At 46.5% G+C, this 15,157-nt stretch overlaps 2 protein-coding genes and 1 long non-coding RNA gene across 4 annotated transcripts in view; 2 read left to right on the forward strand and 1 right to left on the reverse strand.

Moving 5' to 3' along the window:
- FAF1 (Fas associated factor 1) overlaps positions 1-3,770 on the reverse strand; it is a 147,438-nt gene extending 143,668 nt beyond the window's left edge. Inside the window, exon 1 of the mRNA XM_054638072.2 lies at positions 3,400-3,770. Within this exon, the coding sequence (XP_054494047.2) occupies positions 3,400-3,444 (45 nt within the window). The 5' untranslated portion in view covers positions 3,445-3,770. The remainder of the gene's footprint in view (positions 1-3,399) is intronic.
- Positions 3,771-4,387: 617 nt separating this feature from the next.
- LOC143694662 (uncharacterized) lies at positions 4,388-6,319 on the forward strand. The gene is made up of 2 exons (XR_013183313.1): positions 4,388-4,520; positions 5,571-6,319. It is a non-coding gene; the product is annotated as an uncharacterized LOC143694662 (long non-coding RNA).
- Positions 6,320-6,715: 396 nt separating this feature from the next.
- CDKN2C (cyclin dependent kinase inhibitor 2C) lies at positions 6,716-14,667 on the forward strand. Of its 2 annotated transcripts, XM_054638234.2 has the most exons (3): positions 8,524-8,662; positions 9,040-9,180; positions 12,752-14,665. In XM_054638234.2, exons 2-3 carry the CDS (start codon positions 9,052-9,054, stop codon positions 13,124-13,126), a joined length of 504 nt encoding a protein of 167 aa, XP_054494209.1. In that variant the 5' UTR covers positions 8,524-8,662; positions 9,040-9,051; the 3' UTR covers positions 13,127-14,665. The 2 variants fall into 2 exon arrangements, with proteins under 2 accessions (XP_077038622.1, XP_054494209.1); XM_077182507.1 differs by lacking the exon at positions 9,040-9,180 and having other exon boundaries at positions 6,716-8,662; positions 12,752-14,667.
- The last annotated feature ends 490 nt before the right edge of the window (positions 14,668-15,157 follow it).

The following is a 15,157-nucleotide window of genomic DNA, read 5'->3' on the forward strand; positions in this document are numbered from 1 at the left end:
TGGGAATGAAGACCAATCTATGTCAATTAAATGAAGCTCTGTGTAACTAAATTTTACAATTTAAAAAGAAAAAAAAAAATCTGTTTTCTTTATAGTGAAAAGCAGAGCCCAAACTGCAAGAGATCATGAGTGTATTTGTACCATGGGAGCAGCTGGGTATCCCACTGAAGATGGAAGCACGCTTTGCACTTAAACACAACAAACAACAGAACAGTTGTTAAAAAATTGGTATAAATTATATGCCTTTATTTCCCCCAGTATGTGAAGTATGTTGCAGCATCACTTACCAATTCACATGCAGCTAGCTACCTTTCTGAAGAATTTATGCTACTAAAACAAGCTGGTGTGCTTTTTCCTATGGAGTTTTTCCTTTATGCCAATGACACTTTGTGGAGAAGTTCTGAATTGCATTTAGCAAAAAAAGCTAAAACTTGTTTGTGCACTGAACTCCACATCAGCTACTTCCACTGAAAACAATCAGGCTACTCACACACAAAGCAAAGCTTCTGCATAATCTTTCCTAAGTGTGGGCCTAAGAAGGAAGAGTTAGGCAGGTTGCTTATACAGCCCACATGCATGAATACGTATTTTGTGCTCCCTGGGTAGCACACAGTAGCCTCATTAAAAAGGAGAGGAAAAGAAAATAATTATAAACCACACAGAACAGGCTTAAATTGTTTTGAGACATTAGGCAAAAATATTTTGGTAGATCACTCACTGTGCCTTACTCTACACTCAAAATATTTCATAAAATACCATGGGTGTGTGTGTGTGTATATATATATACATGTATAAAATATATAAATTTAAACATATATCCAAAATACTTTCTAAAAAGAAGTAATTCTCTTTAGTACCTCCAAATGCAGAAGTAACCTGTTACTACAATCAGAGCTAAAAAGAAAAAAACAAATGCAATACAAATTCTTGCTCTAGTTGAAACCCAAGGCAAAACCCCTAATAACTCTGGAAGATACTAAATAAATCCATGAAAGCTTCACAAAAGCATCAAGCATCAGCACAATTATGATTTCATTTCTTCTTTTTTTTTAATGGGGAGAGAAAAGTTTCAGTTTCAGAAGTTTAAAGATCACTACTCTATCCCTTTAAACACAACCTGGGAAAAGTGAGGGTGAAATGGTGATGGAAGTTTCCTTCCCAATTTAATTCACCAAAGATTAGCTGAACTAAACTACAAAGAATTGCTTTTGAAATTTTCACTGTGTGCACCATTCTTCAATAAGACACCTCACATAAACATAGAAGATGGCAGCAGAACTCTGAGAAACATATTTATTAATTAAAAGGTACAGAAAATATAGGAGGGAAAATCATGCAGAATTACTTTGCACATAATGTTTTATTCTCCATTTTAAATTCTTAGTGAATGAGTTGCAAATTCCACCAAGTATTTAAAAGACCCAAAAACCTTGACTGTTTTGTAACAGCCTACAGATTCAAGGCCTAATAATGACTGACATTGTCCTTTACTAATCTGAATCTTTAACAGCATGACAATTAACAGTTCAGTACTTCAAAAATCAGGTAGACACTTGATATAATCTTAAAAAGAAATACAATGAAACAGGAAAACACAGTTGTCTGCTGAAATACAAGAGGAAAATGTTTGGGTTCTTTTTAAGCAAGGATTGGTATATGATAAAATATTTCCTGTGTCCTAGGTTCAGACACATTATGTCATCCACCCTTGATCTAAAACTGGCTTCTGTGACTCCACCACCCACCTGCAAGTTTGCAATGATACTTACTTGTCTTCATGGTACCAAACACTGCAGTTGCTCTTACACTTTTATTAATATAAATACACTTTTATTAATTCAAAATCCAACAATACTGCAAAATAGCAAAAATCACCTGCAAAGTCTAAATCTGTATTGAAAATTCTGTTAAACAAATAATCTTAAGTTCACCAGCCACTGATCTGATCTTCTGGGATTTCTGATTGTAAGTTCAGGTAATAATGTGGGATCCCATAAGAATCTGTTCCCACAGGTATGAATGCAGAATTGGGGTCCCAGTTTCCTTTCACACAGTGTGCTGTTCCTGGAAAAACTCCTTTGTGAAATCCCAGCCCTAAAATTGGGATGTCATCCCTTACATACACAGAAGTACCTCCAAGCACAACAAAGTAGTGTCAATATAGTAACATTTGATAAGCATTTTAATGAACACAGGTGTAAGATATGGGGTACAGGAGGGGATGACAGTTCCCTGTTACCAGCTGGGAACTCCATGGGTTACATCAGTGAGATACCTGGTACCTTTTGCAACAGAGGAATTACTTAATTACATAATACACAGGAATTATTGTGCACACCACAGTCACCCTACCTGTAGCTCCAAAGAAACACACGCACAGAGTGAATTGGTGGGATTATTTTTTTTTCTTTTCAACTAAATGAAATAGTTTCACTGCATTTTAAGAAGCTGAACATACAGATGGCAGTTTTACAAATCAATCCAAGGATATCCAGGTGCCAACCCATGTAAGAACAACCACTGCAAATGGACAGAGCTTAAAAAAACCCAGATGGATTAAAAAGCAAATATTAAAAAAGTATATTCAAATATCATCTGATTCCCTTCCCAGATGTGTTTGGCTCCCCCCACTATTTCAAATGCAGGTATCCTCCACTTTTTCACTTGGTCTTAGGAAAACAATATAAAACAAGCAATATCAAGAAATAATACATGCTCCTAAACACATCACTTTCACTTACAGAAGGACTTTATTCTGGGGATAAGATATAGAAGTCTGAAATTAAATTACAACCCTTTTGTAAGGGAAGGAAAGGTAACAAACAACTTGGAAGAGGATATTGCTCCCTTCCACACAAACACGCTGCTGTTTGGAATGGGGTGGGAAGAGTTTTACCGTCATCACAACAGTCATAGGCTGAGGCAACCATGGAGTTTAGTGTTGATGCTGGAATGGAAACACCTCTGTTCAGCACTAATCTGTAGTACCAGCAAGTGATTCACTACAAACACTGTGACAAATCATGTGGACTGATGAGTTTTGTATCCTCCCTGGCATTTGCCTCTTCCAAGTGAGCTGCCTCACAGCTGTCCCAGGGCCTGGGTGGTTGCAGTGGGTAGGAACGAGCAAAGTGGATGAAAAAGCTTTATTTTATTAATTAAAAACTGAAACTCTCTAAGTTAAAGAAGACATTTTGTTCACGCACCTTGAGAGAAGAGGGCACACGCTCCCCATTTCTGACAAACAAAAAAAGAAGGAAAGAGAGAGCGGAGGCTTCAGAGGGTGGGCTTCACACCCACCAGCCCGGACCTCCCCACAAAGAACAAGCAGCACAGCAACGAGGAGAAAGAGAAAAGCAGCGAGAGGCCACGGCTGTGTGGCGGCGGCTTGAAATTTACCTGGAAATCAGCCAATATCATTTCTCGGTCCATGTTGGACGCCATTGCAGCCAGCTGTGTCCCGGCTCTGCTCGGACCCGCGCACCTGGAGCCGCTGCCGCGGGGAGGACGGGGCAGGGTGGGAGCTCAGGAGCTCATGGAGGCGCCGCGCTGCGCTCGGGCTCCCGCGGCGCCCCCGGGCTGCCCCTGCCGGGGCCGAGCAGGGGAGGAGGCAGGAGAGCGGCGGGCCGGGCGCGGGGCCGGGAGCGGGCAGCGCTGCCTCAGCCGCTGGCCCGGGAAGGAGGAGGAGGAGGAGGAGGAGAAGAAGGAGGAGGAGGAGGAGGAGGAGGCAGCGCCGCTCCCCGCCTGCCTCCACAGCGCCTGTGTCGCACATTTTGCCTGTCATTGAGGTCGCAAAGAGGCGCTTTGCGGCCGCCACGTGACTGCCCGCCTGTCAAGCGTTCCCGGAGCCGGGGGCGGGACCGAGCCGGGACCGGGACCCGGCGGCACCGGAGCGCAGCGGGGAGCCCCGGCCCGGCCGGAGCTGCCGCAGCGAGGCGGACACAGCCTCACGTCCCGTGCCGGGGTTTGGCGGCTCCCCGGGCCCGGCCGCGACGCGAGGTGTCCGGGCTGGGCTCCGCCGCCGGCTGCGGCCTAACGGCTCTGAGGGGAGCTGGCTGCAGCCGTCCCCGGGCGGCGCGGGGAAACGCGGGCCGCTGCAGCTGCCGGGCGGAGCGCGGCCCTGCCTCTCTGTGCGGGAACGGGGCATCCATCCCTCCCTCCATCCATCCATCCATCCATCCATCCATCCATCCATCCATCCATCCATCCATCCATCCATCCGTCCGTCCGTCCGTCCGTCCGTCCTTGCCCCTCTCCCTCCATCCGCGCCCCGTGACCGCGCTGGTTTCGCTGGATGCAGCGGTTCGCGTCCCCTCGGCTCCCCCGGGACGCGGTGCCCGCCCGGTGCCCCGCACGCCCGGCAGGGCCCGCATCGCCCGGCGCTCGGGGTAGCAGCGACATTTCCCCCGGGTTCCGACTTGGCTCAAAAGAAGAAAATGCATTTTCCGCAGGTTTTTCTGAGCCAGCACACCGTGATCTGCACAGCGGCCCTCGCTCAGGCTTAGCACTCCAGCAGCACTGTAAGATGCCATTCTATTATATACCGCAAATAAACCTGCTTTAAGTAATGCAAATCTAACTGATGCTAAGTCTGCCTCCTACAACCTGATGTTCGTGTACCCCCTTAGCACCGACACAAAACACACTTTTGGACGCCAATTTGCTAATCCTGTTTTGCTCTGCTTCTTTAAGTGTCCTGTGCGTGTTGTAGCTGAGGTCACGGATTCATCAAGCAGCTTTCTGTCAGCTAACAACGCTACATTATGATACCTTTGAATCAAGATATTGATTCTGCCGGGTGTAGGAAGCAGCGTTCTTTATTGTTTCTCTGGTCCATCCGCGGGCTCACAGGGGGTTTCGCAGACTATCCCAGCTCCCTGCCCCGCCGGCCCCGGGGCGAGCTGCGGGGGGAGCCCGGCGCCACCGCGGACAAGCGCTGCGTGCGGAGAGGGGCGCAGGGCAAGCTCGGCTGTGCCTTCAGGAGGCTCCGTGATCCCCAGAGAAGCCCTGGGGATGGTTTAGAGCCTGCTGCGGACGCTGCTGCCTGGGCTGAGTTCTGGCGGCGGCGGCGGCGGCGCTCCGGGCGGGCTGAGGCCGCATGGAAACGCCACTTAGGATGCAAAGCCACAGTGCCAGAGAAGCTGGGTTTTTACGTTTTACCGTGTTCCTGCTCTAGTTTGTGTTGGCAGGGCTCGCCAAAAGGTTTTTATTGCCCGCTGACGTGAGCTTAACAATGAGAGCTCCCCACCACCGACCGGAGGGATGATAAATTAATTGCCCTCACACCTGCACCTTTTTTTTTTTACCCCCCAGTTTGATGTTACAGACAGTTCTGTACTAAGTAGAAGGTATGGTGCAATGCCAGGGACAGCCTATGCTAAATTACAAACAAATCCACCCACACATTACTAGAGAGTAACTATAATAAAGGCTGAAAAGCGAGTTTTAGCAATTGGATTAAAGCCAATTCATTCCTGGCACAAATTGAAGTTATAGGTATGTTGTCAAGATTAGTTCCACGGCGTTCATGTCTATTACAGTCATATTTTAAATAATGATATCTATATTAGATCAAAACAGGAAGGATCTGATCCAGAACATGAAGAAAAGGTGAAAAGCTGCACGTGCCCCACATCTCAGGAAGTTCACATTCAAGTCACAGCTAAAGTTTCTGTTTGCCTTCTCACAGCCTCTCTGAGCCATTAGAGGTGGGTTTTATCCTCCAACGAGTGAGAGACAAATTAGGGAGCAGATTATTTTACTCCTTATAATGCCCAGTGATAATATCTCCCTCCAGAATTTGTTTCTGGCTGGTTTCTTGGGGTTTTTTTCTGCTGGTTCTGGAGCCGATCAGGACAAATCTCTCTGTTTTAGGCGGAGTATCTTTATCACTCGTGAGAGGAAATGATCAGGATTAACAAACTGCTTTCTGCAAAGACTTTTGACAGACCTGCACAGCAGAGGAAGTTTGGTGGCATTTTCTGGCCAGGCAGCTTTACTTGCAGGAGGCCTGCAGCACTCCAGCTACACTTTACTTAATTATTTTGCTATGTGGTGTGATTAACAGAAGATGGAAGCTTTATTCTGAACCATAAACCAACAAAAAAATAGTGTGAGACTGTTGTAATATTTGCAGGTCTAATTTTGCACTAAGTTAGCAACAGGTAACACCACCAAAGCCTGTGGATTTTAGGCAGTAATTAGTCACAAAATAAGTAATTTATAAGCCATCTGACTGAATAATCCAAGTTTTACATATAAATTCCCTCTTTATGCAGAAAGCAACTGTATTTGAATAAACAGATGCTACTTGCATAGATATATTTCTGGAGCTAACTTTGAGGGAAGTTATCATTTACATTTTCGCTTTTAAAAAATGGGAAAAAAGAAGGGGAAAAAAGCACTATTGCTTCTGGACGAGAATTACCACAATGAGGCCCTTAAAATACACGTGTTTTTTCTCTCCTTTAGTGGGAATAGGAGTGGAGGATCAGTTAGTAAACTGAACAAAGCTGTTTTCCCTGCTTCGTGTGTAGGCAGCTCACACTTGTCACCTTTGTAATACTCGCAAACAAGCGTGGATGGGGGAATCAGTACAGGAAAATACAACTGCAAAGCAAAAAGCAACCGAAGCTGAGAGGAAAGCCAGATACAGAAGTCTGGCTTCGTTCAGCTGCAGATCCACGGCTGTAGAACCGGCTCTGTCTGACGGCGGCGGCCCCGACTCAGGCCCCGGCCCGGCTGCCAGCCGCAGGTTCCCCCCGCAGGGCAGCGCTGCAGGAGCTGTAACCACCGCAGGTTCCCTCCCTAACGCACCTCCCCGAGCTGTCTCGCCTGTTTACATTCAAAAATCACTTTCCCGTGGCGTCCACGCAGAAAACAGACGTGCAGATTGCCCCTGCGAGCGATGGGTTACGTGTGCTTATCAGGGAGCCATGACATCGCTGCTTACCTCTCGGAGGGTTCGCTTGGCAGAACGCAGTCCTCCGAGGGTCCCTGAAACCTAAAGCAATCCAGCCATTAAAGCACTTTAAGACACTAAACACTGTTAGGCAGAGTGGCGGTGACATCCCCGTCCTGTACCATCCTCACTTCTTCGCCCTGGGAAGGAAAAGCGAAGTCCTCGCGTCTTCTTGGTGCCCGGGCGCGGCTCCCCTTCAAAATGGCACTTCCGAATCAATCAAGGACACCAGAAACGCGGGAAGCAAGGAGCGCTCTCGTGGACGGTCGCCTTCCACCGTTAAGACAACTTGACATTGACCCTTCATCCTTGACCTTGTCCTCGGGATGGGAGAGGAGCCCGCGCCGCTGCCGGGGCGGCCCGAGCGCGGAGCCGCTGCCCGCGGGGCGCCCAGCCAGGGCGAAGGGGCCGGGACCGGCACCGCAGCCGGCTCCGCTCCCCCCGCGGGCAGGTGGAGACCGCCGGGGAGAAGCTCGGGGCAGCGCCGCGGCAGAGGCCGCCCTCCCGCCTGCCCAGCTCCCCCGATCCCGCTCCTCCCGCCGGGGTGCGGCGGCTCCCGCTGCTACAGCCTCCTTTTCCTTTCATTTTCACCCCCTAGGCCTCAGCAGCGCTGCTCCTAAAAGCAGCCGGGCTGCGCTGGCCGTGGCGGAGCCGTGCCCGGGCTGCGCGGCGAGGGGACGGCACCGGGCGCCGCGGAGCTGCGGCGGCGGCCGGAGCGCGGCGGGGCCGGGCGAGGGGCGGGCGGGAGCCGCTGCAGGCCTTCCTGCCCGAACTCCGCCGCGCCTCCTTAAATCTCTGCCGTTAAAATGTGGGCGGGTGTTTCAACTCAAAAAGCGCTCAAATTTTTTTTCTTTTCAAAAAAAGCTGATGAGGTTAAAAAAAAAAAAAAAAAAAAAAAAAGAAGGGGGAAAAAAAAAAAAGGAGAGAGAAACCGGCTTCGTGTCCTTAGGAAACAGAAGTAGCGATTGTTTGCGCTTAAAAAAGGGGGAGTGCAAAGCCGCGGGCGGAGACGGCGGCCGCAGACCGGCAAGTGCAGCTTTATTTGCGAAGTTGGAAGAGGAGGCGAGCGGGGCTGTCAGTGCGGCTGCGAGCGCGGCCGGGCCGGGGCAGCGGCGGCACCAGCGCAGCCCCTGCCCCCGCCAGGAGCTCTGCCCGCGCCCCGCGGCCGCGGCGGGAGCAGCGGCTGTCCCGGGGAGCGCCCGGCGGAGCGCGGACAGCGGCGGAGAGACCCCGGCGGAGAGACCCCAGCGGAGGGACGACGGCGGAGACGGCTCCGCGCCGCGGCTCCTCCACGCCCTGAGCGCGGGCGGCGGTTCGCGGCAGCCCCCCCGCGCCGCCCGCCGCCCTCCTGGATGCTCCGGAGCCGCCGCCGCCGGGGGCGGCCGCCGGCCGGGATCGCGCCCGCCCGCTGCGCGGAGGCTGCGCGGGGCCGCGGGAGTGAAGCTGCTGCTGCTGCTGCTGCTGCTGCGGGGAGCGAGAGCACCGAGGGAGCGAGCTGGGCGCCGGGACAGCCGCCGCCGCCGCGCCCGGCCCTCCGCGGGCGCGGCTCGTCCTTCCCTTCCCTGCTGGGCCCGGACTAAGCCGACGGAGAGGGATGAAGGGGGGGATCCCGAGCGGGAGTTGGATGCACACTGCTACAGGAGACCTTTCCTCCGAGCTGCTGCTGCTGCTGCTAAGTTTCAGAAACCGACTGTGAACAGGGTGGGTTGTCTTCTTCTTCCAAGATCTCAGGTCTGAGTGAGTCTCCGGTGTACGTGTATATATGTTACCTATAACATATACAATATCTTGCCTAGCTGTTAATCTATTCCCCCCCTCCCCCCGCGAAAGTGGCCAAAGTCTTTAATAAGAGTTACTCTATATGTGGAAGCAAAGAAATCTTGCTTCAAGTGGAGCTGCAGTTTTGCTGAATAATCACGTGTGAGTTAGGGGCGGGCTCTTGGCAAGGAGGTTTTTTACGAGTATTTACTACAAGGTCTTACTCCAGAAGATTAACCATCCCAATCCTTCTGTCAGTCTCCGATGCCATGCCTGGTTAAAAAAAAAAAAAAAAATCTCATCTTTTTTCCGATCGTCAGTCACCCTAAAGAATGGCCGAGCCTTCTGGGAACGAGCTGGCGTCCGCGGCTGCCAAGGGGGACCTAGTGCAACTTACTAATTTGTTGCAAAAGAATGTAAACGTCAATGCACAAAATGGATTTGGGAGGACTGCGCTGCAGGTTGGTATCCAGAGAGGGAGAAAATATTTCATCACTGGTACCTACGTGACCCGGGTTTCCAAAAAAGACAACGTTTTAAGCAGGCTGGTGGATGAAATTCGAGTGGTTTTTCAAACTCGTTGGATGCCATATTTTATAAGTTTAGTGGCTCCAACTCCCTAAAATGACGTACTTGAAATAAAACTGGTCAAAACCATTCTTTCAATCGGGGATCACCCTCAATGTCAAACGGGCTACGAGTTTGCTAATATTTGCTAACTTCGTGGGGAAGAGGCAAGGAATGAGAGAGCTGAGATGGAAAGAAATCAGCTTAGGTGAGCAGGATTTCATAGCAGGTCTGTAAACACAAATGTTCTGTTCTCTGAAGCTTAGGACTTTTATCTTTTTTTCTTCCTTTTTTTTTTCTTTTTTTTTTTTTTTTCCCTGCAATGTGCTTTTAAAGCGTGGCTCGTCTGGGTTCTGGGTTCTGCTGTGGATGGTACTTTTCCTTTATGCTCTGTTTGTGGGAATGACCTTTCTCATTGGGAATCATGCTGCTCAGAAGCGAGGACCTCCGATGTACATTAAGAGCTAGCCCTGCGAGCCAGGGTTCCAGCTGAATCACTTGCTTTTTCATTCATATTCGAAACTTTAATATTTGCTTTTTTCAGATCGGCTAGCAGGGCACTGCTTCTACTTATTCCCTTTCTGATCGTATAGGGTGCTGTGTCCTAATTTTTAACTGTGTAGTTGTGCAGGCAGGAGTTGGAACTCATCCAACTGCTAAGTATTGTAGCTGATGAAAGATTTTGCTTTTAATATTATCAGATAATGATGGCAAAAAGGCTAGAATACCTTCCAAATAGTGAAAGATGTGATTTATAAATCCAGAGGGAAAATAAGTGTGGTTATTTTTACTTAAGTTATAAGTAATGCAATGTGGAAGTGGAGCTATAGGTCTTTTTCATTTCACACATTAGTAAAATTGTTTTTTAACCCCTCTTCCCCCTTCCCCCAAAATCATGGTAATAATTTCTGAAAGTGGATTTTTAGACAGCATAGAACCTGTGAGTGTACTCGAGATATTTACAGCTTTTTGGCTTAACATCAAAATGTTAAAGCTGGAAAATAAGCACCTCTTGCTGATAATGCAGGAATGACCCTTTTTTGATAATTTCGCTGAAGCTGGAGATCTGTGAGCTCCTCGCTGTCCTGTTAACACCTAAATAGGGTATCGCATGGCAGTGCAGGCACTTGCAGCAACTTTTAAGAGAGTGAAAGGGTTTAAATTAAAAACTCAGACAAGGTAAATTCTTTAAGAAAGCAGGAAACATTTAGCCAGTTGATTTATCCTCTGGACAAGGGCTGAAAACCGATTTGTCCTACAGGAATGCTGGATATTTTTTCTAAAAGCAGCTAACTGTCCATATCCTGAATTAAGGTATATTTTACACAATTACATAGCATCCAGCTGTATTAACCATGCATCTGTGCCCTAACGATACTTCTTAGGGATTATAGCAACCGAGCTAATGAGCCATCACAAAAACCAAAACAGGAGAATCTGCCGACTTATTTTCAATATGTATCATCCTAAAATGTGCTGTGGGTGCCTGGCCACGCTCGAAAGACTTCTCTCTCAGTGCACTCTGCAAGAGTGAGATAATCTCTCTGTAATCTCTCTCTCAATTACAACGGAGAGAATGCTCCTATATTAATGTCAATGAATTTATATTTTTCCTCTGCATTTATGTTTAATTAAACAACTACTCGGCTTGTCTTGCTCTGTCCTTTTTATTTCTGGTGAAGTGTACCTATGCAGGCCTCAAATACATCTCCTGCCTTTCTGCTCTTCATCAGATTTATTAAATTAATGCTTTTTACTTCTTCTCCTCCCTCCCACCTAACATTATTTGCAAAATATAGGAGGCATTTGCTGCTCAGTTGTAGCCCACGGCCAAAAAGCACCACCTTTTTTTGGATTTTCTCCCCCTCGCATCTTTAACTGAAGCCTTCAGTCCCCTGGACTGAACACTGAAAACTCCCACTTAACCCAAATATATGTTTTGAATTCACAAATAATACAGCCTGGGCTCTCAAAAAGAGATCAGAATGTCCGGTTTTTACTAAACAAAAAGAGATCACAATGATCTTGTTTTCTTTTACATCGCTTCCATCTCTCTCAGAAGTGAAAGAACTGGCTGGAAGTCGGGAGCTGGAAGCCTTGAGGCACAGAGAGATCTCTTTCCCTGAATCCCAGCCTGTCTTATCTGCACTTTTGCTCCTGTCTGTGGTTATAATGTGCTGGGCTGCTTTACACTTCAAACGCTGTACATAAATGTATTTATTATATCTTGTTTTTCTTAAAAAACTTGGTATGTATTTTTCGTCAGGAGAGATTTTCAGCAAACCTCTGTAGAAATTGTGCCTTAAGCTAAATCGCTAAATCTAATGCACTGTAATGCTCGTTTATGCTGATTTTTTTTAATTATTCAAGATTTTCAAATCAATGTGTGAATCTCTCTCTGAGGAAATAGAAAAGAGTTGGGGTTTTTTCGAATTTTGTACTTACAATGAGATTAGTTACAAGGACAGGAAAATACTGCCTATAGGCTAGAGATTACACAATATACATTACAGTTTCATTTTTGGAAAGTGTGCAAACAAAAAATCAGGAATTGCAAGGAAATCGGTGCAAGCAGTTAAGTTACAAATAAGAGAGATTTGTGTTCTAATTATGATAGTTTTATGGTGCAATTGAGAAAATTGAAAGAAGCTTTTTTTTTTTTTTTCCTTGAGAGAAACAGTCAGAAAATCCAATTACTGTTGTTGTTGTATTTTTTTTAAGGGATGTTTTAACGACAGAACATAGCCACAGTTTACTTATAGAAAGGTTGTGAAAGTATAATGTAATATACTGATTTTAGAAGACAATTTTTGTAATTTTGAAACATTCCTTCTGACTTTTCATTTTTGGGTGACCTAATGAAACACAAATATTGGGGAGAAGAATTTCTTTTAACATTTATGTTTCTCAACAGATAGAGCTATGGTATAGTCCAAATATTTGTTTTATGATAATGCACAGACAATGTAAACACCTGAAAGCTTGTAAAAACATATTCTACATTTGCTGTTGCTTAGGTAAAATATCTGTTCTTCAGAGACCCTATATTTGCTGTTTAACAAGATTAAACAGTAATGCAGAGGTGTCTCAATACTTAGGCAAATAAAACCGAACTATACTTAATTTTTATATGTTCAGAAACGGAGATGACCCTCGTTAGGGAAAAAAAAAAAAAAAAAAGAAGTTGTTATATGCCATTCTGTGCTATTTCAGGCATTAACCTCTCCGAGGCAGAAAGCTATGACCACCGAAATGATAACATCTCTCACAATTTCACCGAGTTCAGTAACAAATACATGAAAAACGAGAGGTTCTGGTGTGTCATTAGCTCTTTAGGGAGTCTCCTCTGTCTGCTTTAAATGAGAACTGGGCTCTGACAAAAGCCAGGGCTGAGGAGCGAGGACGGGAGGCAGTGCTGGAGCAAACCCCCACCCGCGGTATCCAATTCTCCTCTCTCTTTCCCAGGTGATGAAACTCGGCAACCCCGAAATCGCCCGGCGGCTGCTCAGTAACGGGGCGAACCCCAACCTGAAAGACAGTACCGGCTTCGCTGTCATCCACGATGTAGCCAGGGAGGGCTTTCTGGACACTTTGCAGACTCTGCTGGAGTTCAAAGCCGACGTTAACATCGAGGACAACGACGGCAACCTGCCCCTGCACCTGGCGGCCCAGGAGGGCCACGTGCGGGTGGTGGAGCTGCTGCTGGCGCGCTCCGAGTGCAAGGTGAGCCACCAGAACAAGCGCGGCGCCACCGCCTACGACCTGGCCAAGCTCTACCGGAGGGCAGCCGTGGTGGAACTCCTGGAGGCCAGCAGCTCCTTCCCCCCCAGCATGGACTGAACCCCGCCAGGACAGGACGGGGGCTCCTTTGGACCTGAGGGTGTGCAGACTTCTTGGGGTGTTTCGCTCCTTTTTAACAACATTTGTTGCCACATTTATTTTTTTTTTCCTTCTGAACAGCTGGTAGTGTAAGTCTCAAGAAATTCCAGAGGTGGGTTTTTAGACAATGGAAACGTTTTAAATCCGTGCTCCCAGCAGTTTCCTATACCTTTCACTTTACACAGTACTCCCAGGCTCATCCGTGTGTATGTTGGTTGCTCATATCTAGTTTTCCAGTATCAACTTTTACAATTTATTTTAGGTCATTCGTATCAAATCATTAATACAAGAGCTACTATTCACTTGCTTAACATTGCTGGACTTTTAAGAAAAGGAAATAGTTTACTGTGATTTCTCCCACCTCTCAATGCACCCCTCCCTTCTCCTCACTCCCCCCACCCCTTTCGGTCAGGCTCAAGAGTCTGAGGTCCTGTTTTAGCTAAAAACATCCTTTTAATAAGGGGTCACCTGCAGCCCCTGCACAGGCAGAGCTGGAAGTCAAAGGCTGCGTGGCCTGAGGACAGGGGATGGCGCTTAGATGCTTTAGGCAGTAACTGTATTTTGTCACTAACAAGAGCTTGTAGAACTAGGTCACTTACTTTCTAAATTTACATGACACTTTTCCTCTTTGTGTATTTAAACTTTCACCAATCTGGTTTTGAATTTAGTTACCAGAAACAGTATAAGTGGTGTTTCTTCGAGTGCCAGAGGTTTTAAACAGCTCAGTTTAGTAGTTCGTGTTTACTGTGCACTGCAGAGGACCTTTTTTTTTCTAGTTTCAAAACAAGCAGCAGAAACCATTGTCAAAGAGGACACGAAAGCTGCAATGCAACACTTCTGGTCGCTTCATCTGCTGATTGCAGTTTAGATGTTCTCTAAGTAATATTTGCTTTCCATCAATATTCTGTTTCGTCTGGAAATAAACTATTTTAATGACAGCATCTCACAAAACAAGAACATTTGAATAAGGTGACATTTAGGAAGCAGCACTTTTGATATTTGTGAAGTGAAGTTATTGCTTGCACCTAAAATACAATATAACCATTGGAAATTTTCTATTGCAACACAGAGTTGAGAGTATTCACCAGACTGAAACTCATTTGCCTCTCCAGCCCCAACAGGAGCTAACGATGCTCAGCACCGTGTCGGGAAGAGTCTATTATGAAATTTTTAACATTTGTACAGGATTTACTTATGGGGCAGATGGGCAGTTTAAAGTGCTTCATTTTGAATAGTCTACATTTCAATCGTGCAAAATAGAAGGTTTTAAATCAATGCAAAATGAATACTACTTTAAATAGCACTTAAAAGAGGAGAGGGAATACTTTAGTTTAGATTTAACTTTTTTTTTTTTTAATTAGCCCAACAAAATCAGTTACTACATTTTCAAGTAAAAACAAAATTGCTGAAACTGTCTGTCACATTTACTATAAGCTCTGTCACACTGCTGTGTTCTGATTAAAAACCTCTGTGAAATATGAAAAATTGTGCCATGATCATTAATCGGAGCAGCACAGCACATAAGAAGCATTTTTGGGGAAATAACCCCAAAATTCCCGGTAGAAAGAGCACTAAACCACCTGAAATATTAAACCGAGCAACACAATCCACAGGTCCCTGAGATGAAGTGACCCAAATCGCTCTGTGTTGCTCTCCATCTTCCTTTCCTCGTGTCCTGGAGGATGCTCCAAGCTTTTCCCTCTCCATTCCTCTCACAGAGAGGAATTCCGTGCTACACCAGAAGGTAATATCCATCTTTCTCACGTTTGGTTTTTTGTGTTTTTTTTCACCCGTGCTACTAAAAAAACATCATTCCAAACCCGTTTGGAGCTTCATCAGCATTTAATTTACACTAAGGCGAAGTTTAAGCAGTGGCTTAATAAGAACAACTTCTCTTCCGAGAAAAATGCCCCGCCTAGTCAGAAATAGCGGCTTTTATTGCGTGCCAGGAGTTCAGGGTTAAAGCCAGGACGAATCACCCCCGGCCATGCC

The sequence above is a fragment of the Agelaius phoeniceus genome, chromosome 8 (assembly GCF_051311805.1).
Source record: "Agelaius phoeniceus isolate bAgePho1 chromosome 8, bAgePho1.hap1, whole genome shotgun sequence".
Taxonomy (NCBI): Eukaryota; Metazoa; Chordata; class Aves; order Passeriformes; family Icteridae; genus Agelaius; species Agelaius phoeniceus.